This window comes from Colossoma macropomum, unplaced genomic scaffold, assembly GCF_904425465.1.
Source record: "Colossoma macropomum unplaced genomic scaffold, Colossoma_macropomum, whole genome shotgun sequence".
Lineage (NCBI taxonomy): Eukaryota > Metazoa > Chordata > Actinopteri > Characiformes > Serrasalmidae > Colossoma > Colossoma macropomum.
This window is the reverse complement of record NW_023494804.1, coordinates 7,726,291-7,751,375: the sequence shown is the minus strand read 5'-3', so window position 1 is coordinate 7,751,375 and position 25,085 is coordinate 7,726,291. Positions and strand designations below refer to the sequence as shown.

Genomic DNA, 25,085 nt, shown 5'->3' with positions numbered 1-25,085 from the left:
TCTGAAGCAGATCCTGGCCGTCTGATCTCTGCAAACAGGCTCATCAAAGTGCATGATTTAGCAGGTGGGGGTGTTTGAAATGTGTAAAGAACTCGCGGTTTGGCACTGTATTCTCCAACCACTGTTCACGGCCTATAAATAATGCACAATGCCCGTCAAAAGTTTGAGTACTGCTAACTGAATGTGCTGAAGACTTTCTGATCTAAAGACTCACAGAAAAAAAAATGCTTGAAATTTGTTTCTTAGACAAAAGCCTGTATGTGAATGTATTTCCACAGCAAAAAAAGTCAGGGAACACCCTTCATTTATTTATTGTATAGTAAAATTTTTTGCAGAATTACTTAATCATTCAATGGTTTAGATGTAAACAAAATCATTCAGAGTGATTCGGTGTGAAATGTGTCTTTCTAGAGAAACTTGCAGTCAGAATTGTTCACCATTATAGTACTAGGAACCAGACGTCTGAAGCATTTAACGGCTCTAAAAGCTACATCCCGTTAATTACACAAAACGGTTATGAATGCGTTTCTTGATACCTGAGACATTGTTTTGTGATTGTTTTGTGATAGTTTTGTGCCTAAAATGTATTTTAGTATAAACTCTTACTCTAGGATCACTTCTGTATATCCTGTCAAAACCGCATTCTCAACTGAGATCAATGCGCGCAAGCTAATGCACTTTTGTAGTTACCAGTCTGTAGCTACAGCTGTTCAACACGGCTGACACCGGTGTTGTATTCGATTCAGTTCCCCCTCAAATTTCACATCCCGATCAGGTCCTCGGCCGGGCGCATTCACTGAACAGATAAGAACGCGAACCAACACTGGAACTACAGAAAGCAAAGGTTATTAATTTTTAGCATTGGAAAAAAGCAGAAAACATACAGTCCTGGTCAAAAGTTTGAGGCTCCTGCAAAATCAGCATTTATTTGCTCAGAAAAACACCAATATCACAATATCATTCATTAAATTAAACATTAAACCTGATGGAATTTAACAAATCCATGTGGTCGTTGGGGCGGGGGATTAAGGAGAAATCTGGAACCAGATCCAGCATTGTTTGATAGCTAGTGTCGATATATATATATATATATTATATATATATATATATATATATATGTGGTGGAATGGTTCTTCAGATTGTTGAATGGTTCTACTGTTGTTACAATGTCAAGCTTGTAACAGTAGAAGAACCCATTTTGGTGGGTTCTCCATCTCTCAACACGTCCTCCATCAGTCAAGAAGAATTTCACCATTGAAGCATGTAAATGGTTCTATACGGAGCTCATGGTTCTAAACAGAACCACTGTCTTTACTGAAGAACCCTTGAAGAACCATCTTTAAGAGTGTATGAATCCTTTCAGACCCATAGTGTTGAGTTGTCTTCTCACAGAGGAAGGGTGAGCAGTAGGTGCACAAATGTAAAGAGAGACTTTATAGTTAGTGTTAATGTATTATTATGATTCTTGATTATGAATAATAAATAATATAATGAATAATAATAACAATGAATGACTCAAAATTGAATAAACGAAAGGGTGGTCTCTGATTTTTTTTTAATGCCCCTCTTTTCAACAAGCGCTAATTTGAATAGCCAACTTTTGATGTCTGATTACTCTAAAATGTGAAAAATAATAAAACTAAGGAAAACCCATGAGTAGGCGTGGCCAAACTTATGACTGGTACTGTACAGGTGCAGATGCACAGAGCTGCCTGTCAGCAGAAACCTCCCACTTCAGCCATCTCCTCGCGCATCTTCCCTTTGTATGTGTGTCACTCGTCTCCATAACACAGCTGCTCTTGAATATAGAAATGATGTTTATGATGATGAAGTGCGTGTGAGCGCGCGCGCATTAGCAGGTGCTGCCGAACTCGCCGGCCGGAATAAACAAGCGGCGGCCGAGCGCCCAGCCATTCATCCGGACTTGTTTTGCTTTGTGTTCCCGCAGTAGGGCCGCTATTAACGCCCAGCGGTAGCAAATAATTTCCCTCTTTTTGAGGCACCGCCATACAGAGTCGCTTTTTGTGCATCTCCAGCAGGATCGAATGCATCTCTTTCTTGGCCAGGAGGAAAGGGTTAAGCTTTTATTTCATAAATATGGAGGCGGAGGGGGGGAGAAAGAAGTCCCACGGTCAGCGACACGTTTCAGATACGGGCGAGTGGCGCATTACCATAAAAACGAGAGCTTGTTATACAGTGAAATTTCAATGAAGGGAACACAAAATGCGTTTAATGAAATTCAGATGCCAGCGACCGGGTCCCCATGAATCTCATTAAAGGGGCTTTTGTGCTGTTTTCCCATCTCCTCTGCTCTTTGTGGAGGAGCCTCTCCGCTGTTTCTAATAATGTCGGAGATTTTCATCATTGGCCCCCGTTTCAAAAAGACAATGTCTGCTCGGCCCACGTTTAAGGCTCTGATGGTTTTTGGCCTTCGGATTCGGAGACAATCCCGATACTTCTCCAGATTCACTGATAAATCTCCATTGTGATTCGCAGGAGTTCATCCTGCTGCTCTTTTTACTTACTGAAGTTTTAAAAGTGACCAACACAGCACTTATCCACCACTTTTCTCTCTCTCTGTTTCTCTCTGTCTGGACTAGATGTACATATGAGCACAGTGCAGAATGCACAATTTACCCTAATGCAAATTTATGCCTGGTTTATGCTGTGAATTTCTCAAATGTTAGTAAATCGAGGGGAATATATAATCAGCCACATGTGCAATATCTCCACCCACTTTATACATGTTTTGTACCCTCAAAAGCATAAGTATGAAGAGAGAAGAGCATTATGTGTTTTATCATGCACACGGCCCACAAACTGCACATTTAGAGTCATGAGCCAGTTAGATAACACACACCCAGAATGCTTTTGATTGGCACCTGGAACTGGTGCAAAGCCCGAGTACATCAGGCCCTCTGTGTTTCTGCTTTCTGTTACAGTGGTTTCTTATTTTGTTTGTTTATTTAAGGTTTAGTTCTTAACAACCAATCATAAATGCTGAATTGCTGCATGTTTTGTTGGAAATTTTCAGCGAGTTCTTTATATAAAAAAAAGAACTGCACATTTTACAGGTTAATTAAAAAAATACAGTGCAAGATTATATAATTCTAGCATTCACAGCCAGCATGACTTTCCATTTGTCCCTCTATAGAGTGGAGAAGAGAAAGTGTTTCTCTTCTTGTAAATGTCCATCAGGTGCATGATGGGAAATAATCTCAAAAATCTAGTTGGATCCCCAGTCTCTGCAAAATCACAGTCTAAAATCTCTGTGACATTGTCTTTTGATGTGAGAGGGTGTCAGACTTTAGTCGTTTGAAAGTCTTTTCAGAGTCTTTTTAAAGCCTGCTAGCGTATGGTTAGATTAGGCAAGTTCAAAAAGACAGTGGCAGCTCGAATCGTGTTTTTGCATTCAGATACTCCTCCAAACTTGTTGCTGATGCCAATAAATTCAGTGCAGTAGCTGCTTTTTTTGCTCATTGAGGTGACCAACACAGCACTCCTTCACCACTTTTCTCTCCTCTGTGTCTCTGCAGGCTTTGGCTTCGTAACTTTCGAGAATGAAGACGTGGTAGAGAAAGTCTGTGAAATTCATTTCCATGAAATCAATAATAAAATGGTAAGTGTTCTTCACTTTTCAATTTCCACGGCCGTGTTTGCGGGATTAATATTTGATTTCCTGTTTAGCGCAGCGCTAATAGCATCCACTCGTCGGAGGTGGGATGTGTTTGTGTGTCTGCGGGTGCAAATGGCAGAGTGCGGGCGTGGTGGTGTGTACGCGCTGTCCAGGGAGCGTGAAATTGTGCGTGTGTGTGACTGAGTGGTTCCTGTCAGGTAACTGAAAGCAGACAGAAACTTGTCCCTCCTTCCCTCTCTTTGTAAATCCCTCCATCTTAGTTGGCAGAGAACGAGCGAGAGATGGACTTGGCTGCGGCTCACTTCATTAAAGAGGGATTATCGCCTTCCCAAACCCAGTAATGACCAGTCTCGGCCCCTAGCCGCCCCACTGTCTCAGAGCTGGACACTGAGGCAGGGCGGCCATTTTCTGAGAACAGGTGGAACTGGATTAGAAATAGCCAGTTTGGACAGTTCAGGGCTGCAGTGATTACTCAGCAATGCTGATTCAACAAGAACAGTGTTAGCTATGAAAAATGTCAATGTGGATTTATGTTTTTTTGATTTTTGGATCTTGATCCACCATTAAGACGTTGCCAGTTCCTCCCGCTAGCAAAGTGGAAAGCTAATGTAAGCTAGCAGATGCTCCCTCCTTGACATATTAAGCCAGCCACATCTTTTCAAGTTGCCTCTCATTGGACAGCTCCATACACTTAAGGAGAACGCTAACTGCTAACGCTTTTACGCCAGCTAACAGACACCCTTGTAGACTAGCATCGCACTGAATGATGGGAAAAGGCATAGCCAGTTTATGGAGAACATGTCCACTTCTTATTTCTCCCATTATACCAAAAACAAGACTAGGAACACTATAGGGCACCCACAAATGAGTTCTCAATGAATAAGGAGAATAAATTGGCAGTTAAACAGCTAAAAACTTAAAATTCAATGTCTTTCTGGTCATTCATACAAGAACCTCCTTTAATTTTTGAAAATGCATTCCATTAAAAAATGTAAGAAATATTACCCAAACCTAAAGATAATGTTACGTAACCTGGGAATTTTCCAACAGCAAAGATGGATTTGGGAAGTAGGACACTGATTGTTTGGCGAGTTGATTAGAAATATTTTATGCTATTCTATGTTGGGAAAACGAGTACATTTGTTTCAAAAGGATTAAGCGTTTACAAACAGTTCTCACTAGAAATTTGCTGATTGCAATAGGAATCAGGAACCTACAGGAAATGTAGGGGGCAATATGGTTGTTTTGTTGCACCATGAAAGAAGAAACTACTTGTCACACAGGTGGTTCTTTGGATGAAGGTTGTGGAAGATGTGAAAGGAACTGAAGAAGGCGTAATAGTTGCATTAGCTGATTAATCAAATAAAAGTTGATTGGAAGTCGATTGGTTTATCAATCACAGAAATAATTGCTAGTTGCATCCTGAGAACAGTTGGTGTTCTACAGCTAGTTTTTAGCATCTATAAGTAAGTAATAATGGGAAGCTGACTGGATGTGTAAGAGAGTAGAATGTGTACAGTACCAGTTATAAATTTAAAACCTTTTATTTCCTTTTTTTACCATTTTCCACATTTTGCAATAGCAGGGAACACACCCAAACTATGAAATATCAGATATGGAATCATCAAATGTGTCAAACAATCCAAACTATCTCTTATTTTACATTCTTAGTAGCCCGCTGCTTTGTCTTGATGAGCCTCTGCCCACTCTTGGTGGTCTCTGAAGCAGCTTTGTAAGTTGCCACCTGGGAGGCTTTTCCAACAGGACTGCAGAAACCCCACATATGCTGAACACTTGTTGGCAGGTGAAGCATTTCAAAAAATATTTTTTAAATTTATTTGGAAATAAATTTGTTCATTGGGCAAGAGTTTCACTATTTATATTTGTCTTAGAAACACATTTAAAGTGTTTAAGCCTTTAGATTAAAATGCTTTAAGATCATGAAAAACACATTCCATCAGGTGCAGTACCAATGGTGCCCATGGCTCTTCGTGGGGAGAGGTTGTAGAGATTGCTGAGGCCCATAGCAGGACTCTGGGGGGTATCCCCTTCACGCTCAGAGTCTTTTGATTGACAGGGGCTGCGGAGCGTAAAGCAGTTGGCTGGAGAATGTAAACGTGTCCCACAAAACGATCAATGTCCATCCTTGGGACGACAAGGAAGATCTTAGCGAGTGGTGGGTTTTGGGTATCAGGATCAGCAGGTCTTTGCCGTCCACACACACACATTCCTTTGTCACAGACTGGCCATTCCAAGCTGGGACACAGACACAAGATCTGGGCCACCCCATATCCACAAGAGCAAGACAGTGCAATCGATTTTTATATGATATTGCATCAGACACTTTCATCGCCCTGGGTAGGGAGTGCCAAAGCTAGGATGCCATCACTTTCTCCCCCCCCCTCCCCTCACCAGCACCTCAGTTCGTGCCATCTATCGGCTGGCCGCCTCGGAAATGGGCCTGCCAGGGAGTTGCATGCATCATTATTACCAGATGAGTAACCACCTCAGGGTGGGCAGAAAATGGAAAAAAACAAAGGGTCAAAAAAAGAGAGGCCATATGTCAAAATGGTACAGGTAGACTTTTGGCGCACATAGATATCCACAGCAGTACTTCTCCCTTGGTGCAGGGCACTTTAAAAAATGAAAAGACTCTCAAGTGTGCAACAACGGTCAAGTTGAGGCTTGGCAGTGATTTCCTGTTTTCTCCTCCACTCCCCGCCCTTTTTTTTTTGCTATTCATTTCCAGCTGAAACCCCTCGTTCTCTTGCCAGCGAGATCAAAGCCAGGCTCAGAAGCATCATCTGCTAGCAGCCTCTTTCCTTATTTGACTTGCTAATTTGCCACCATCATCCTCATCGTTATGACGACTATTATTATGATTATTTTCGTAAACCTTGACTCGGGCCTTCACTCGGGCTATTTTGGAAGCTGCATCCTCCCCACCCCTTGTTTTTAGTGCCTGTTCTTTTTTTCCTCTTATTTTTGCAGTAGCCATCTGTTGTGGTAACCCTTTCAGCTATAAGCCAGGTGCCCCTGTACCTCCAAACCCAGACAGACCTGGGAGGGATTCCAGCGCAGCAGGGAACTGAGAGAGGGAAAGGGAGTGAGCGAGAGAGAGAAGAGTAGAAGAGGCGAAAGGAGAAAGGAGGGGGAACTTTCCTGCTGCCGGCCGCCTTTGATTTCCACTCTGGGCACACGGCAGCCCATAAAACATTCAGCAGCCTCTTCCCCCACCCTGAAGCTGTGGTTTGGTTAAAGTAGCCCCACGCTGGCCCCACACTGGCCCACTGCCGGCCTGACACATCTCTGACATCTGGGGGAAGCGGAGAGGAGTGGAAAGAGGGAAGAATGGATGGACGGATGAGAGGACATGGAGGGAAAGGAAGATTTGCCAGCCGTTTCAGGTTAAAAGGTGAGGGAGGATGAGAGGACAAGATTACTAGAGCAGTGCAAATTTGAGAAGAGGCTTCTAGATGAACCAGGTTTGTCTATCTGAAATCACAGCCAAGAAAGCATTCTACACCAGCCACCCCCCTCCTCTGCTTTTTCAGATAGGGACTTGGAAGTGGACAAGTACGAATGAATCATCCTCAGATTGAACCTTTAACATTGCATTGCAGTGTCCAGTAAGAGTGCCTTAGGCCAGATACTCCCAGTCCAGCCTACATTTTTATTCCCAACTCACCTATTCAAGAGGCTGGAGAACAGAATCAAAATTCAAACTGACCAGGTTTCCATGAGAACTGAAGTGGTGAGCTCTGTTTGAAGGCACACTATAATTTTTTTGAATTATAATGTCATCACTGACATCCAGTGAGAAATACACAGCATTACAGATCAAAAGTTATCTAGCAGTAAACGGTCACTGTGGTCTGCAAATACATACCCAAGCAACGTATCAGAGCAGGGAAACACGCTTTCCAGGCATTAGGAATAACATGCCTTGTAATACTGCAAAATGACTCACCGGTGACGTCCACTGCTTGAAAAGACAAGATGCACAACATGTCTTTCATCTGAGTAAACTTGTCAAAAACTTTTCTCTCAAAGGTCCACCAATTCATGAATGGATTCAAGTGATACCATAGCAAGGGCAGGCAAGGAAAGCAGACTGAATGACTGAATGATGTTGAAATCCTCTGGCTGGTCTGGTCCCAAACGTTTAATCTCTAATTTCTGCTCTAATGGCTGGAACCAATTTGAACTTTTATTACATTTGCAACTTGACTCATATTGCCTTGCCTATTATGAGTGACAACCACAACTGATGAGAAACAATGGCGAGCTGCGTAGCAACACCCACACCATAAACAACGTTTACCAAGCGTCTTGACGTATGTAAATTTATTAATTTTATAGAGTGTTTTTTAACTGCTCACTTAGTTAGACGAGCGCTGACGGGCCAGCCCCACACTCACCAAACAAAGACTGCTAGGAGAAATAGGTAACCTACTGGCATTTACACAACAGGTACAGGAATATACTTGGAATGTATCGGACAGCCCCACCATTGTCATATGTATATATATATATGCAATATACATATATATATATATATATATATATATATATATATAGTTGCATGTTTATTACATATGACAATGGTGGGGCTGTCCGATACATTCCACACACTACTTGTTATACTGAATTATTGATCATGTTGTGCTCTGCACCACAGCGACATCTGGTGGGGCCAGGCCCCTCATGTAGAGACACCACTGTATACAATGGTTCCAACTCTTGCTCATGTTTATACAGCTTGTGGATTCTTGTTACAGTGGAGGCTCTTGAGGGGAACTGGACCTTTTACTGTTGCTAAGGTTGCTACTTGTTGATTTATCCATAGGTCTCCCATAAGCACAGTCCAACATAGTCTTCCAAAGGTGCTGACAATATCACTTTAAAAGACATTTAACAGCTGTATTTGAATGAGAGGGCTACAGTCGTGGATTCTGTCGCAGCAACACAGAGTGCACTGCAGCTGGGCTTAAGCCTGCACGGATGACCCAATGTGGGAACTTTCCTGCATTGTAGGTATTTTGTCTGAAAATCTCGATCATATAATCTGGGATTCAGTACACATGATCATAAACGATCACAGTGTGCTACAGAATCTGACCAAGAGTGTCATTGTCTTGTACAGTGTGACATGCAGTAAGCTTGTAAGACTGCTGTTATCACACACTCTTTTATTTGCAGCAGGCTCAGTATTATATTGCAGTGTCCAGTCACAGTGCATTAGGCCAGAGGCTGCCAGTTCAGCCCACATTTTTATTCCCAGCTCACCTAATCAAGTGGCTAGACAACGTCGATTAGCTGAATTCAAACTGAGTTCCCTGAAGTCTGAATTGGTGACCTCTGCTCTGACAACAATAATAGTAGCAGTACTTCTACTACTACTTGTCAAAACAGCAATTAAATAGAAGTTATTTCATTTTCAGGAGATATTTCTTGGGATATTATATATAAGATAATCCACTTGCATAAATAAGGAGCAGTCAGATGCAAAAACGTGAAAAACTGGAGTTCAAAAAATGATTAAATATAAAGAAAATAAGACTCACAATGCCTAACACCTGGTAGACCACCAGAACTCTCCCTAATACATAGACAGTACTTAAGGTTTTCATCTTTGAGAGAAAAGAGAGAAAATCAAGCTCCACTCCCTGCCTTGGAAGCAAACGAAGCTGCTGGTGTTCTCAGAATAGTGGACTGACCACCCCAGAGTCCAGACCTCAACATCACTGAATGTGTTTGGGACTACTTGCATTGTGAGAAGCAGAAAATGCTAAACCAACTTCTAACACTGAACTTTGGAGGTGTGGAAAATATCCCTGCAGACATTCTACCACATTAAACAAAGCCTGATTATTTTCCTAAAGCTGAAAAATGAATAACTTGTACTTAAAGGCCGCTTTGATAGGAAATGAAATTAATGAAGGGTGGTCTCTGACCTTTGCACAGGACCTTTTTTTAAACACGTTTATGAGTGCTGTACAAAAAAGCCCAATAAAATTAAACAGGAAAACAATGTAAATATAAACATACTGAAACATAAGACATACAATACAGCACTGAATGTAGACATATCTACTTTTTTCCTTCATATCATATTTAAAAATGAAACTGGACTGACAAAGAAAAATGATAGTAGTGGTTGGCTGAGTCTATATTACAGCCCAGTATTAAAGCAGTGTGTAAAATTCTTTTTAAAGGAGCTCAGTGTCTTTGTTTTAGTGCCGAGACCTGATCCTGCCTGTCTTTAGCGATCTCCCCCGTCGTCTGAAGCTACTCCCCACCATCACTCCGCCCTCTCTCTCCTCCCCATCCGCTCGGTGGCAGCGGGGTGACTGCACACTGAGCTGTGATCAAAGTGTCCCATGTTCAAACCGCTCCCGCGGGACCTCCTCCAGCACACCGCTACACCAAACGCTACACCAAACGCAGCCATCCAGACGCCCCTGAGCGCTTATTTACGGCCTGCTGGAGAATTACGGCTCTCCGCTCGACCCGGAGAGAACTGTTCTGTTCTTAACCCTTAGAACTCACAGCTACTGCCAGCAATACAAATACAGGCTGAAAGTTTATATTTATTAATTCTCACTTACAGCTCACTGAGACGAGCGGAGAGGCTCTGTTGAAAGTTAAAGGTTCGGAAACTCTTCAATAAAAACCACATTTGTGTTTGTAAGAGGGAAAGGAGACATTTTATTATGATTTAATTTGATAAAAAAAAGTTACTGTTGTATGTACATAACGTCCTTTACATCTTTTTGTTGCTAAAACAGAAACCTCGGACCTGTCAATCAAGAATGTCTTTTAAATGTAAACATAGTTATGTAACACTGTATAGTTGTTATAATAGTATATTAGTATGTTAATGATGTAACTAACTACATTTAGGCCGAATAGCAAAACAACAGTAACTCTTCTCTTCTACACTTCTACACTTCCAAGTACCTGAGCTCATACAGAACATCTACATTTCTGCCACATTTCAAACCTTTTGTTGACATGAAAACAAACAAAAACGTCAAGAAATGCAGATCTACACATGTTGATGTTTTTCTAATGTAAATGAGTCATGCTGCCATCGCAGGGGCATACAGAGTAAATGTATATTGAAAAACATAAGTAAAAGTTGTAACACCACTGACAGAAACACCACTGACATAATTACTAAAATCAGAGCTTTTCTGAAGTACAGTCCACTGACACTTTAGTTTCAAAGTCACACTGTTTACAAATTTTCTATTTCATTCTATTTTAATAGAAAATTACGAAGTAACTTTTTTTTGTATTTCAAAATCACTAAAATTTTCTTGGGTTACACCACTGACATCCTTTTCTTGTAACCCATGAAGACAGATTACCCTGTAAACTGTAAAGGGAAAAAACTGAAAAAAAAAATTCTGATTGCAGTTAGAAAAGAAAAACTTTTTTTTTGGAATTAATAGTAAATACAAAAAAGGAAAAAAGAAAAAAATATCTTAAAAAAATAAATAAATAAAAAATGCTAAATAATAAATAACACAAATGGCACAAAATCAGAAATGTAAAGACCATGCAGATCTCAAAAATACAACCCCATTTCCAAAAAAGTTGGGACACTGTGCAAAATGTAAATAAAAACAAAATGCAATGATGTGCAAATCATTTAAACACTATATTTAATTGAAAATAGTACAAAGACTAGAAAAATAGTGAACATGTCCCCGTCCCAACTTTTTTGGAACACGTTGTTGGTATCAAATTCAAAATATTTTTCAAACGACAATAAAATTTCTCAGTTTCAACATTTGATATGTTGTTTTTGTAGTATTTTCCTTTAAAAATATGGTTTACTTGATTTGCATATCATTGCATCCTATTTTATTTACATTCTGCACAGCATCCCAACTTTTTTGGAAATGGGGTTGTGTAATTCACATTGTTTTTTAGTTTAATAGATTAAACAATACACAGATTATTGAGCTCATTTTCATGGCTTACAAAAGTCGTAGTGCTCTATTAACCACTGCAGTAGCAGAATGAGCCAAATGTAACATTATGGATCTTCTGTAACTACATTTTAAAGGTGTAGCAACACCGCAGTAAAGAGTGGGCCTGTGAGGGTTAAACACACGCGCTCAGGCGAGGGGCTCTCCCAGCCAGCCGGGACCTCTCATGTCAGGATGACGGCGAATCTCTTCTTCTGAATGCACTGTTCTACCCGAGCCTGTCCACAGAGCAGACATGAACACACACGAGAGAGAGGGAGAGGCAGGGAGAGGGAGAGGGAGAGGGGGAGGGGGGGGGGAGAGAGAGAGAGAGAGAGAGGAGTTCTCCATTGATTCATTCAGACTTTTCAGATGTGATTACGACTGCTGCTGTCACTCGCTCTCTCTTGGGCCACTGGGAATCAGGCACGAGAGAGTGATTGAGAAAATGGCCTTCAGTCTCTCTCCCTCCCTCTCTCTCCCTCTCTCTCTCCCTCTCTCTCTCCCTCCCTCTCTCTCTCTCTCTCCTCTCAATGGCTGCTGATCACTAACTCCCTTCTTGCTTGTTAAGATGTGAGTTCTGGCTCATCAACGAAACACAGGAAACGGCAGCGCATACCAATCAGCCCTCATCTCTCTCTCTCTCTCTCCCTTTCCTTCTCTCTCTCAATCTCTCTTAGTTTCTCTCTCTTTTTCTCCCTTTCTCTCCCTTCCTCTCTCTCCCTTTCCTTTTCTCTCTTTTCTTCTTTCACTCTCTCTGCCTTTCTCTCTCTCCATGTCTACCTTCTCCCCTTTCTCTCTCTCAATCTCTCTTAGTTTCTCTCTCTTTTTCTCCCTTTCTCTCTCTCAGTCTCTCTTAGTTTCTCTCTCTCTCCCTTTCCTTTTCTCTTTTCTTCTTTCACTCTCTCTACCTTTCTCTCTCTCTCTCTTTCTCTCTCTTCCTCTTTCACTCTCTCTCTCCCTTTCTGTCTCTCTATCCCTTTCTCTCTCTTCCTTTTTGTTTTACTCTCTCTCACAGCAGCCTGATAATTAACTAACAGAGACATAGAGAGAGAAAGAGAGGGGTGGGGATATTTATTTATTTATAAATAATAAATACATTTAAACATTATATATATATGTGTGTGTGTGTGTATATATGTACATATATATAAAGAGAGAGAGACAGACAGGAGACAGAATAAGAGAGAGAGAGAGAGCAGATCAGAGCTCTTGCGTTCTCTCATGCGACATTTATCACAGCCACTCAGAGTGTCATTAATTTGTGGGGTGCGACTAATGGACTGATGTAGTGAGTGATGAGGGATGAGCAGGACTGTAACACACACACACACACACACACACACACACACACTGGCACCGCTGCTTCTCTGACAGATTGGGCTGTGATTCGGACCCTCCACAGGAAGTGATCTCACTCAGCTCCTTCTGGCTTCACACTCAGACCCACCACTGCTTCAGCTCAGACCCTGAGGGACACGTCCATCGATCGACTGATCACGGTATTGATCATTTGATTGATGCAGGAACGAAAGCTTGATCACCATTAGTGCCCCATTCACTCTCACTGCCTCTTTGTACATCCACTGTTCAGGTGGTCTCGGTGGGCCTGTGTGTGTTTGACCTCTCATTGATCTGAGCAAGAAATTAAGTGTCTCTTAGTCAATTTGAATACAAGCACAAGCAACTTGCTCACTGCAGCTTTGAGAAACCGCGGTCGCTGTAGTTCTCCTCCGCGGTCTGGGGCTGCATTTCTGGACACAGATTAAAAAAACAATGATTACTCAACAGAAAAACTCCACCTAGTCCATCCTAATGGCTTTTACCCGCATGTGGCCATCTACCATTGTGATGGCAAAGGGCGTCCTACAACTCTGGGACCATGAAAATGAGCTCGAGAAAAAAAACACAGAACACTAAACAAACATGTTTCTGTATTGTTTGCAGTATTAATAAATGAACCAAAAAAAAATGATAATTCTTTTTTATTTTAGTGATTTTTTGTCATGTTGTGCACGAGTCACACCGGTAGTCCACAGGTAGTGATCTCATGTTTTATATTTCTGATAAATTTGTCTAAAATACTGACAGCTTCATTTGCTTGAGATGTGTCAGTGGTGTCACCCACCAAACATTCAGTGGTTTTTAAATTGAAACAGCAGCAGCAGCAGCATGAATGCAACATTTGTGAGTTTCTACACAAAATGTGACCAAAATTTGTAGTGGACTATGTTTTAGAAAAGCTCTGATTTTAGTCGTTTTGTCAGCGGCGTTACAGCCACAGTAGAGAGTCACGAGTAGAGGCTGCACATTTTTCAATACTCTCCATTTTTGACAAGCGACAGGATATAAAAAGTTGCCTACAGTCATTGGCAGTGCATTTCAAGGTCAGTGCAGCATGAGGTCAAAGTTCAACGAATTTACATCTCAGGCGCAAAGCAGAAGGCTCTGTGAAAGTGAACGGCCGAGACAAAACGTTTTTTTCTGATTAAGCTTAATCTGTATTTTCAAACGGAAATTAAAAGGGCATTTCTGCATAATTCAGTTGTTAAAATGTAAACAAAGTCATTCATAGTTGGTTTGATGTGATTTCTTCCCAGTGGTGGTGATTGGAACCAGACATCCTGATGGCTACAACACAAACATAGTCATTCGATGTACTATCCAGAACCACCAGTTAACCTACACGTCACTATCACCACCACTGTGAACAACGACTGATACGTTTCTCTAGAACAGAGCATTTCACACCAAACCGCTCTGACTGACTTTATTTACATCTTAATCATTTAATTACACAGAAATTTTGTGAAATTCCCCTTTAAAACAACCGCCAAATCCAATGACCAGTGATCGCACCCCTAAACCTACAGTTGTAAGTGGACTGCAGAGCGGAGAAGAAATCTTGCCCCAAAGAAAGCAAGCTAATGAGCAATGGCAGTGACAGAGAGCAGAAAAGCAGAGCTTTTATTCTGCCTTGACCTTGCCCAGGGAGACTGGCAGAGGCTAACTCTACAGTCCAGTACATTAGCTCACTCTCCATCAGCTAAAGGAACAGGGAGAGATGAGGATGAGGAGAAGTCTTCCTCAGGGTAGAGAGAGAGTGATCGAGAGCTGCATAATGCAGCTTTGATGGGAGGGAGAGCTATTTGTAGGGTGTGTGTGTTCAGCTTGTAGTGGCGGGCTGCGTGCAGTGAAATATAGTCGTTCTCTGGTTTTTCGGCGGAGGCGTATAGCTTCTGACAGCATCTTTTTTTTGCGAGGGGAGGGGCGGAGCAGGCCGTGATGGAAGGGGAATATAGATTTCTGTGTCATAGGCGAAGTTGCTTAAAGTGTATCAATAATGCACGCGCTCCCAAGTCTCCGAAGTAATCTCGCTCAAGCTGCTGCGTATTACACGCCGCTGTTAAACTGGGCCTTTTTCTGATGGCTTTGAACAGCCAATCAAACACTTTTTCCTCTCATTTTTAATGTGTGAGCGAGGGAGCGCTGCAGTGAGGGGCCGTGAATGTGAGTGCGAGTATGTGCGAACGTGATCGAGGCTAAGAGTCCCTGAACGCAGGAGCCGTCGATTGACCTGTGGCCTCACTAAAGGCCTTTATGCATTTATGATACTGCAGGGCCTGTGAGGTGTAGCTGAAAATGGTGTTGTCTGGAGAACCCGCAGGCTGTTGTGTGTCGGCTTCGACTGATAGGACAATTTTGTGGCCTTTACTGAATTTAAGAGGCTAAAAGCTGCAATACTAGATATCATTTCTCCTGTAGTTTTGGTTAAACAGTGCTTTCCTGAGTGTTACGACTGTCAGTTCTCATTTATTTCAGCGTCACTCCGAAAGTGTTGTGCTGCATCTCGTGGCAACGCTGCTTGCTTATTTCCGGTACCACCGTCTGTTTCCGCACATGCTCAGACTGAGAAATCCGAAAGAAATCAGAGGAAGAGTTTACATGTACTGAGAAATCTTGTTACTGAGCTAAAATCCAGCTCCCTTTTTCTTAATCAGATTTCTAGACCTTACTCCAAAATACTAAGAAATCAGAGTGTGCTGTTACATGACCATTTGAATAATCAGATAACTGCAGAAAATCGATTATGATCGGATTATTGAGTGCATGTAAACACACTCAAGTCAAGTCAAGAGGCTTTTATTGTCATTCCATCCATGTACAAGTACACAGTGGAGTGAGATTGCGTTCCTCCAGGAACAACACGGTGCAACATGGAACAAAAAGTACAAAGGGCGAGCGTGCAGACAGTGTGCCAACAAAAAATTAAGCTAGAAACAACACAATAAATACAATAAATTAAACAGACATTAGACACAGTAAACAGACAGGACAGTGCAGCGCCGACACAGCACTCATTTCTGAGCCTGAGGTTGTGGAATAAGGTGCAGAGATATTTAACATGCTGTGATCTGTGAGTTAGTCAGATAACATACATAAACACAGCAGTTACTGAGGTAGTAAAACAGTGCAAACACAGTATTAGCAGCAATGTTCTAGCAAGTAGTGCATCAAAAGAGGTGTGTGTGTATGTGTGTGTGTGTGTGTTGGGGGGGGTTGGGGGGGTTGGGGGGGGTTCCACCTTCTGCCAGGCAGAAGCAGTGAGAAAAGTCCGTGTGAGGGATGGATGGGGTCGTCCTCAATAAACTTTCCCGATTTGTATTTGAGCGTCTGTTTCCCCCTAATGGACATGTTGTCATAATAAGGTTGTTTTCGTGGGGGGGGGTTGGGGGGGGGTTCCACCTTCTGCCAGGCAGAAGCAGTGAGAAAAGTCCGTGTGAGGGATGGATGGGGTCGTCCTCAATAAACTTTCCCTGAATTTGTATTTGAGCGTCTGTTTCCCCCTAATGGACATGTTGTCATAATAAGGTTGTTTTCAGGGACCCCCAAGAATGTTGATTTTGAAACATTCAGGAGGTCAAAGTGATTAATTAGGGAGTTCCAGACCACCAGGACCCCCTGTATTTCACACCTTGGCACTAAAGACTCTCTCAGCATTCAATGCACTAACTGCTTAATGTGCGCTAGTCCCATTTTACATGCTGCTAGCTTAACCACAGTCAAACACTAACATTGCAGATAGTAAAAGTGGCTGTTGGGCTGTTATTTTCCATTGTAAAATTGTTCCACTGCTGATATTTACATTAGTTCCAGTATTAAGGGATATTTTTCCACAACACCAAAGTTCAGTCTTAGAAGTTGGTTGTATTTTCATCAAGTAATCCCAAACACATTCAGAGATGTTTAGGATCTGGACTCGGGTGGTCAGTCATTGTTCTGAGACCACCAGCAGCTTTTCTTTTTTCAGTGAGGGCTTCTCAACAGCTACACATCCTTTCAGACCCATAGTGCTGAGTCGTCTTCTCACAGTGGAAGGATGGACAGAAACACCTGTGGATGTTTTCAGATCTGAAGCAGCTTGATTTTCTCCTCTCTCTCAAAGATGAAAGCTTTAAGTGCTGTTTATCTGATGGGGACAGTTCTGGTGGTCTTCCATGTCTTTCAGGTGGTTGTTAGGAGTCCCATTTGCTCTATCTTTAATTTTTTTTAACCCAAGTTTTGGAAACTCTTATGCAAGTGGATTATCTAACACCTAATCTCCTCAGAAAAATGAAAAATTAATAAATTGTTCTTAATGGCTGTTTTGACTGGAAATTAAATACATGAAAGGTGGTCTCTGGCTTTTGCACAGTACCGTAGATCATGCAGTGGGTTAAAACTTGTAATATAGCCAATTCCTTGATCAGTACCAATAATGATCTTTGATGTTGGCTTCCTAGACTGCAGCTGAGTCAGCAAGTCAGCTGAGGCTGCAGCTATACAGCTCTACCGAGCACGCTCAGTGTGAGCGTCGGTCCTGGGCCGTGGTTAATAGCAGAGCAGGTTACGGCTGCACTCTGTGGCCGAATGGGCTGGATGGGTGCAGTTTAAATGGCCACATATTGGTTTTAGTGAAGCGCTGGGAGCTAATGTCCTTAAACGTGTCATTTATGATATTCCTCAGTAGAAAATGATGGCCGCCTCGGGGATGAATTTTCCCCCTCGTAGTCAATTTTTCAGTCCGCTCCCCCGACATGGCCTACCAATTACGGGAGCAGGAGGAGGTGGCGTTTCCGCCGGGCCGCGCTGCCAAGAGCCACTCTGGATGGCTTTTTCCCCCCCTTTTTTGTGCTTTTAATTATTTATTTTCCTACATTTGCGATTTTCAGCAGCTCAGTGTCGGTGTTTTGAGTCATTGGCTTGCCGGGGCAATTTGGAGCCAACGTGGTGTGATATATATTTTCATTTTTCTTGAACTAGCATTATCATCCACTTCGAAAAAGTGTGCCAGCCCATTTAGCGCGTGTATTTGTAGAGAGATTCGGGTGCTCGGCCGTGCAGTCCTGTACAGTTAGGATGATTGTGTTGTGAACGAACATCTCACAGACACACAGGCGCTCTCTGTCAGTCAGCGGCAGATTGAAGGATACATCAGATAAGTGAAAACAGCTCAGTACAGCACAATAATAATTCGTTCTTGCTTGGCAGGGTTGTACACACGCTGTGCCGGAGCAGATAATGTATTCGGAGCCTTCCCACTGACTGTGCTGAGCTGATGTGTGCTAATAATGCCGCCTACCTCTTTTCTATAGGTTTCATTTAATTCCATTCATCCGAAGACTCTTTTATGCCTGGAATTATGTGCTCTCTCCTTTGAGAGCCGAGTCATTGTGTGCTCAGTGCGCTGCTATGTAATTGCACATACGTACAATGCCGCTGTGTGTGTGTATGTGTGTGTGTGTGTGTGTGTGTGTGTGTGTGTGTGTGTGTGTGATGTTATCTTTTGGCAGAAATGCCTGGAAGGGTGTTTGCCTTCCTGCATTAAGTGGGATGAAACTGACATGCTGCACAACAGAATGTCCGAAAAACCAAAAACTGACAGTGTTACAGTAACTATCACTGATGTATGTCCATATATCACTCTCTCCTCACCCTCTCTCTCTCTCTCTCCCCTGATTCTCTCTCTCTCTCTCTCTCTCTCTCCCCTGATTCTCTCTTTCTCTCCTCATTGTCTCTCTCTCTCCCTCTCTCTGTCTCTCTCCTCTCTCTCCTTTCTCTCTCCCCTCATTCTCTCTCCCTCTCTCTCTCTCCTCATTCTTTCTCTCCTCATTCTTCTCTCTCAATTTCCAGTATCTCTCGCCCTCTCTCTCTCTCTCTCTCTCTCTCTATCTCTACTTACTCTCTCTCCTGATTCTCTCTCTCTCTCCGATTCTCTCTCACCTCTCTCTCTCCTCATTCTCTCTCTCTCTATCTCTCCCTCTCTCTGTCTCTCTCCTCTCTCCTTTCTCTCTCTCCTCATTCTTTCTCTCCTCATTTTTCTCTCTCAATTTCCAGTATCTCTCGCCCTCTCTCTCTCTCCTCATTCTCTCTACTTACTCTCTCTCCTGATTCTCTCTCTCTCTCTCTCTCTCCTCGAGTCTCTCTGTTTCTCTCCTCATTCACTCTCTTTCTCTGCTTCTGTCCTTGCGCTCTCTCATTTACTGTCTTTATTCTCTCTTTCTCTCCATTCTCTCTGTTTGTCTGTCTGTCTTTCTTTCCTCATTAACTATCCTTTTTTATTCTATTCCTCTCTCTCCCCATTTCTGTCTCCTTCTTTGTCTCTCTGTCTGTGTCTATTGTCCTCATTTACTCTCTCTCTATTTGTCTGTCTCTCTTCATTCACTCTCTCTCTCTCTCTCTCTTTCCTTATTCACTCTTTCTGTTGGTCCTCTTCTCATCACTCTCTCTCTTTCAATTTGTCTGTCTCTGTCTCTCTCCTCATTCACTTTCTTTCTGTCCTTTTTTATTCTCTCTCTCTCTTTCCATTTCTCTCTCTCTCTCTCTCTCTCTCTCTCTCTCCCTCTCTCTCTGTCTCTCTCTGTGTCAGTAATGTGTAGTTAATGTGTACAGTGGGTGCAGCAGAGACTCTGACAGGGCTACTGTCCAGCTAATCAGGGTCAGCCTGCAGTAACAGAAGTGATGTGGTCAGTCAGAAATGCTGTGTTTAGACCTGTGTCTAAAGTACACCTGCCTGTCCAGCATTTCTTTAGTAATCTAGAGTATTAATAGGGAGTTTGTTCTTCCTCTGCTGCAGTAACAGCCTCTACTCTTCTCAGAAGGCTTTACACTAGATATTGGAACATTGCTGTGAGGATATGATTGAGTATTAGTGAGGTCAGGTACTGATGTTGGATGATCAGTTCTCAAACTCATCACAAAGATATCAGATGGAGCTCCGTCACTCCAGAAAACACAGTTCCACTGATCCACAGCCCATTGCTGGGGGGCTTTATACCCCTCTTGCCCATGCTTGGCATCGGACATGGTGACCTTATGCCTGCAGAGCATCCCACTCAATTGGTCAGTGCTTTTCTATGGAGCTTTTCTATACAAGCTATGTGTGCGCAATTGAACACCTTCGTCAGCACCAGAAATTTACACAGATGCCTCAATAACCAAATAATAATAAATAATGTGAATTAATTAATAATGAATTTATCTCAGTATTTGGTAGGGCTTTCCCGAATACCAATTTTTGGGCTCCAGGGCTTCGGCAGTAATCAACAGAGCATGTTGAAAGCTGGCGCCCAAGCTAAGATGGTGTATATTTCCACATTTTAACAATGCAATTAAAAAGTGCACTCTCAGAAATAAAGGTAGTAAACTGTCACGGGGGCAGTGCCCTTCTTGTCACTGGGGTGGGACCCTCAAGGGTACATCTCAGTACCTTTAGTCAGGGAACATAATTGTACCATAAGCCTTTGAAATTATGTTTTCTAAGTTGTATTGACTCCTGTCTCCTGCCTCATCTCCAGGCTTTTATTTTATTGTTCTGTTTTAAAACATTCGGTCATGAAAAGGAATAAATATGTACTTTACACCTGGAAAAACCTATTTAAGGTGCACAATTGGACCTTAAAACCACTGTTGTACCTTTGAGGGAACATTTACATTGTTCGTACCTTGAATGAAAAAGGTACAGCACAGCACCTTTATTTCTAACAGTGTATAAATACAGTTTGTGAGTTCAGACCATGCCTTCAGCATGGTGGTGGTAGTATGAGGGAAGACTGAGTGAGGAAGCGGGGAGAACTTGGGCTGGAGTTCTGGGCAGTTTCTGCCTGTAGCTATAAGGCCAGACCCCCCTCACAGCTGTAGTAGGACTGATGTAGGACTGAGGAACAGGGAGGAGATGGAGTGGCAGTGTGGATTGTGAACACTTCGTCACAGGAACGAAAGGTGAGCATGTGAATTTATAGGGCGGAGTAGGAGAATGAGGGGTTTCAGTAATGTTCCTCCCCCCAAACCTCAGTTATAACATAACTACATTACAAAAATGTCCTGACAAAATGTGTTGTGGAGTCGCCAGGCCGCCTTGTTAGTAGTTCAGTTTTTTAAAGAGAGGAAATGTTTATGTTGGGCTGTTTCAGGTTCATTCATACAAGGACTTTTATGCTGAAGAGCCTAACTACAGATGGTGGGATTTTCCGGAATACAGAAGAGGGCCATGTTTTTAGCTGTTAGCGCTGGAGAGGCTGTTTCTTCTTGGCTGTTTCGTCCAAGTTTCTCCCGAGAACCACGAACGTTACAGAATTTTGCAGTTCGCCTTTTTTGTTAGCCCACATGTAGCGAATACCTGCCCAACGAACGAATATACGAATAGTCAAATATTCAGGTCCAGGCTTTGGGTTGAAGTTAAGGTTAGGGTTAGGATTAGAGCAGGTTTAGAGCTAAAGAAAATTATGGTCAATTTAGTAGATATTTAATTGAATGTAACTTGAAAGTACATTAAGTATCTACAAAGCATCTAAACTGGACTATCCAAATAAAGTGTTACCAAAAATGATTTCTGTGAATTGAAGCTGTTTACATTGATCTAGAGAGAATTTGATTCCAATGAAATCCCAATAAATTGCACTGAATGTTTTCATTTTTTTTTCAATTAATAATTGGACCTTTTGTTGAAGTAATAAGATCAATGTAAACTGACTCTACTCTGATTGATTGAATGGAAATGTGTGGTGCAATTAAATTGAATTCATACAACAATTTATTTTTTTGGGGTGTATGAAGTTTGGGAGGGTGGGTGCGAGGTAAAAAAGACAAGAATGTAACTGGGGTCTCATTAACGTGAACGGAGGGGTCTGTAAGAAAGTTATGAAGCCCATGTTTATTGTCCTACCATAGAGCTTATATCTCCACATATGAAGTTACACTGGACATGGTGGGACAGCCTCATTCACACACACACACACACACACACACACACACACTCTCCATGGTCCTCTCCTACTCGCTGCCCATCCAGAGGCTCATTTGTAACCTCTCACCACAGGAATAACAAACCTGCCTGTACCCCTCACACCCCCCCGTGTGTGTGTGTGTGTGTGTGTTGGATGGGCATTGGCTGTAGAGCTGACAGCAGCTGGGTGGCACACTGGGACGCTGCAGGATGGTTATTGACTGCAGTGCCCTGCTGGCTTAATACACAGACCCAGTCTTCTCTCCCCTTTTCCCGCCCAGAGCGGCTCTACGGAAAAGTGCACTCTGGCAAGGACGTGAATTATCTCCATCGATTTATAGGGAACCAATCTGGACTTAAAGACCACAGTTGAAATTTCCTGTTTGCGGCAGCACCTGTCCACCCACTCGGGTTGGAAACGTCCTCCCAGGCTGCCTGAGGTCAGCAGCCTCACACACACAGGTTCGTTTTAATGCAGTATTAGAACCTGAGGTCATATATATGTCCCATATGTATTGTACATTCCTGTGCAAAAGTCAGAGACCACCCTTAATTTATTTCATTTCCTGTCAAAATGGCCATTAAGTACAACTTATTCATTTTCCAGTGTCAGAAAAAACCAGGAAACATATATTTAGCAGAAAATTACACAGAAGCCCTGGGCACTAAGTATATCAAATCTATCGGCATTTACTTTGTCCATTCTTTGCTTTTGTGCACCTCCTGCCACTTTAACTGAGTTGAAGCTGCGACCTCCCCACCAAAAGCTGACCACTGATGTTATGTTCCCCTTCGAAGAGACCCTAACATTCACAGGCACACCTTAGCTGCCTCGCACCTTTCTTTCTCATGTACGTGTGTGGAGAAGGGCTTCATGGACTGATGAGTCTAAATTTGTTGGGATTACTGAGAAGCAGAAAATGCAACTTCTAAGACTGAACTTTGAAGGTGTGTAAAAATACTGAAAGCAAATTTCTCGAGGAGAATGGAAGCTGTAGTAAAGGTAAAGTGCGGAAAGACTAGATATGGATTATTATATGTAGTTGTTGAGGCTTCTGTGTAATTTTCTGTCAAATGTTTTCTAATTTTTTTCCTTCAGATATTAAATACAGGTGCATTGTGGATGTTTATTGCAGTAGCATTGAGGCACATTATGCCCTGTGTCTGTGCTGGAGTGTAATCCGGCCCCTAGTGTGAAGGTTTGGGAGCAAGGAGGCAAAGTGTAATAAAGAGAGGAATGTAATGGAATGTAAAGTCCTGCCTCCCCTAGTTATTGTGGCTATGTCTGTCAAACTGTTAGCTCAGGCTATCTGGTAGCATCCGTAGCACAACAGACTAAACAGTTTGGTAGTTTAACGGAAAATGTGTGTGTGTGTGTGTGTGTGTTATGTAAATATGCTCCTTTTATATATACATATATATAGATATGTAAGCAGCAATATGTAATAATATGCCCTATATGTATTCATTATACATGTAATTACCTATATATAATAATAATATGGCCCATTTTATGGGTTGTGCAGGTCAGCCCTGTTTTCTTGCAGAGGTCCTGAATATGTATAAAAACAAACCCACAAAACACACACATAGAGCTTCTCTCAGAGCTGCTAGAAAAATCACAGCACTCTGCAAACGCCTGTCGTTCTGAAGACAGCGAGCGAGTGAGAGAGAGAGAGAGAGAGAGAAAGAGAGAGAGCTGGAGGCTTAAATGGAAAAGATTCGGCCAAACGATGCCCAGGAGGAGCACAGTCTCAGAAAGCAGCCTGTGTGTGTGTGTGTGTGTGCGCGTGTGTGTGGCTTGAGTTGCCACCTGTCAAGCAGAGAGTTCCCTGACGACGCCGGGCGTCCGCTGACAGAGATATCATTACTGTGAGGATGAGATGAGTCTGTTGAGCTGCTCTACATTCAGCATGTTGCTGAGCCGCGTGTTAAATCCGGCCTGCTAAGTGAACATATGCACCCTTCTGTCTCTACATGTGCGTCTCTTTCTTCTCCACTCCTCTTCTGCTGCAGTCGAGACTAAAAATATTTCCCTGATTGTCTGGGAGAATGCTGCGCGCACTGGTGTGATGAGTGTCAGCAGGAGAGCCGCGTACGCGTGTGGGTGTGTGTGTGGGGGGGTGTGTGTGTGTGTGTGGGTGTGTGTGTGGGGGGGGTGTGTGTGTGTGTGGGTGTGTGTGTGGGGGGGTGTGTGTGTGTGTGGGTGTGTGTGTGTTTTCCTCCAACAACTGTCTCGGCCGCAGTGTACAGAGTCTGTCTGACATTCAAACAGAGATGACATATGAATTACAATAGGGGGTGAAGGGGGAGAGAGAGATGAAAGAGGCAGGGAGAGAGAGAAAGAGAGAGAAAGGAAAGAGAGGAGGGAGGAAAAGGGAGAGAGAGAGAGGAAAGACAAAGGGAGAGAGAGAGAAAGGAAAGAGGGAGAGAGAGTGAGGGACAAATAAGAGAAAAAGAGAGGGAGAGGAAAGACAAGGAGAGAGAGCGAAAGGAAAGGAAAAGAGAAAGGAGGGAGAGGGAGTGAGAGACGAGGGAGGAAAGAGGAGGGACAGAGCGATAGAGAGTGGATATAGACAGAGAGAAAAGGAAATAAAGAGAGAGAAGGGAAAAAGAGAGAAACAGAGAAGGAGGCAACATGAAGAAAGAGAGAGGAAGGGAGGGAGAAAGAGAGGAGAGGGAAAGGAGAGAGAGGAGAGATAGAGAGGTAGAAAGGGAGGGAGAGCAAAAGAGTAGAGATAAGAGAGGAGAAAGAGAGGAGAGAGAGCAAGAAAAAGGTAGATAGAAGAATGAGAGCGAGAGAGACATGGACTGGAGTGAGAGAGAGAGGGAGATAGTCAGTGTGGGCAGCAGCAGACAGATACACAGATGGACAGGCCTGGGGCAGCAGGCTGACGAGCCGATCACCGCACGGCCGAGCCCAGCAGAGCGGGGCTGGAGCAGACAGATTCAGCAGAGTGCGAATACAAGCTCGGCCTAGCAAAGAGCGCGCTCCTGTCAGGAGCCCCCCCCCACACACACACACACATGCACACACACACAAATACTCTCATACACACACTCTTAAACACACACACACCTTTGGTTGGTTGTCAGAAAGGAATGTTATTTCTGCTCTGATCCCCCTCCCACACAGGTCCTGCTCTGTTTACCCCAGCTGCTCCACTCCGAAGGATGGATGAGACTCCTGTGTGTGTGTGCG

At 42.9% G+C, this 25,085-nt stretch overlaps 1 protein-coding gene across 2 annotated transcripts in view; it reads left to right on the top strand.

The window, feature by feature from the left end:
* The window catches only part of msi2a (musashi RNA-binding protein 2a), a 372,596-nt gene that overhangs the window by 282,772 nt on the left and 64,739 nt on the right, over window positions 1-25,085 (top strand). For both annotated transcript variants that reach the window (XM_036595440.1, XM_036595439.1), the window contains exon 8: window positions 3,537-3,619. In XM_036595440.1, coding sequence (XP_036451333.1) covers window positions 3,537-3,619 — 83 coding nt within the window. The remainder of the gene's footprint in view (window positions 1-3,536; window positions 3,620-25,085) is intronic.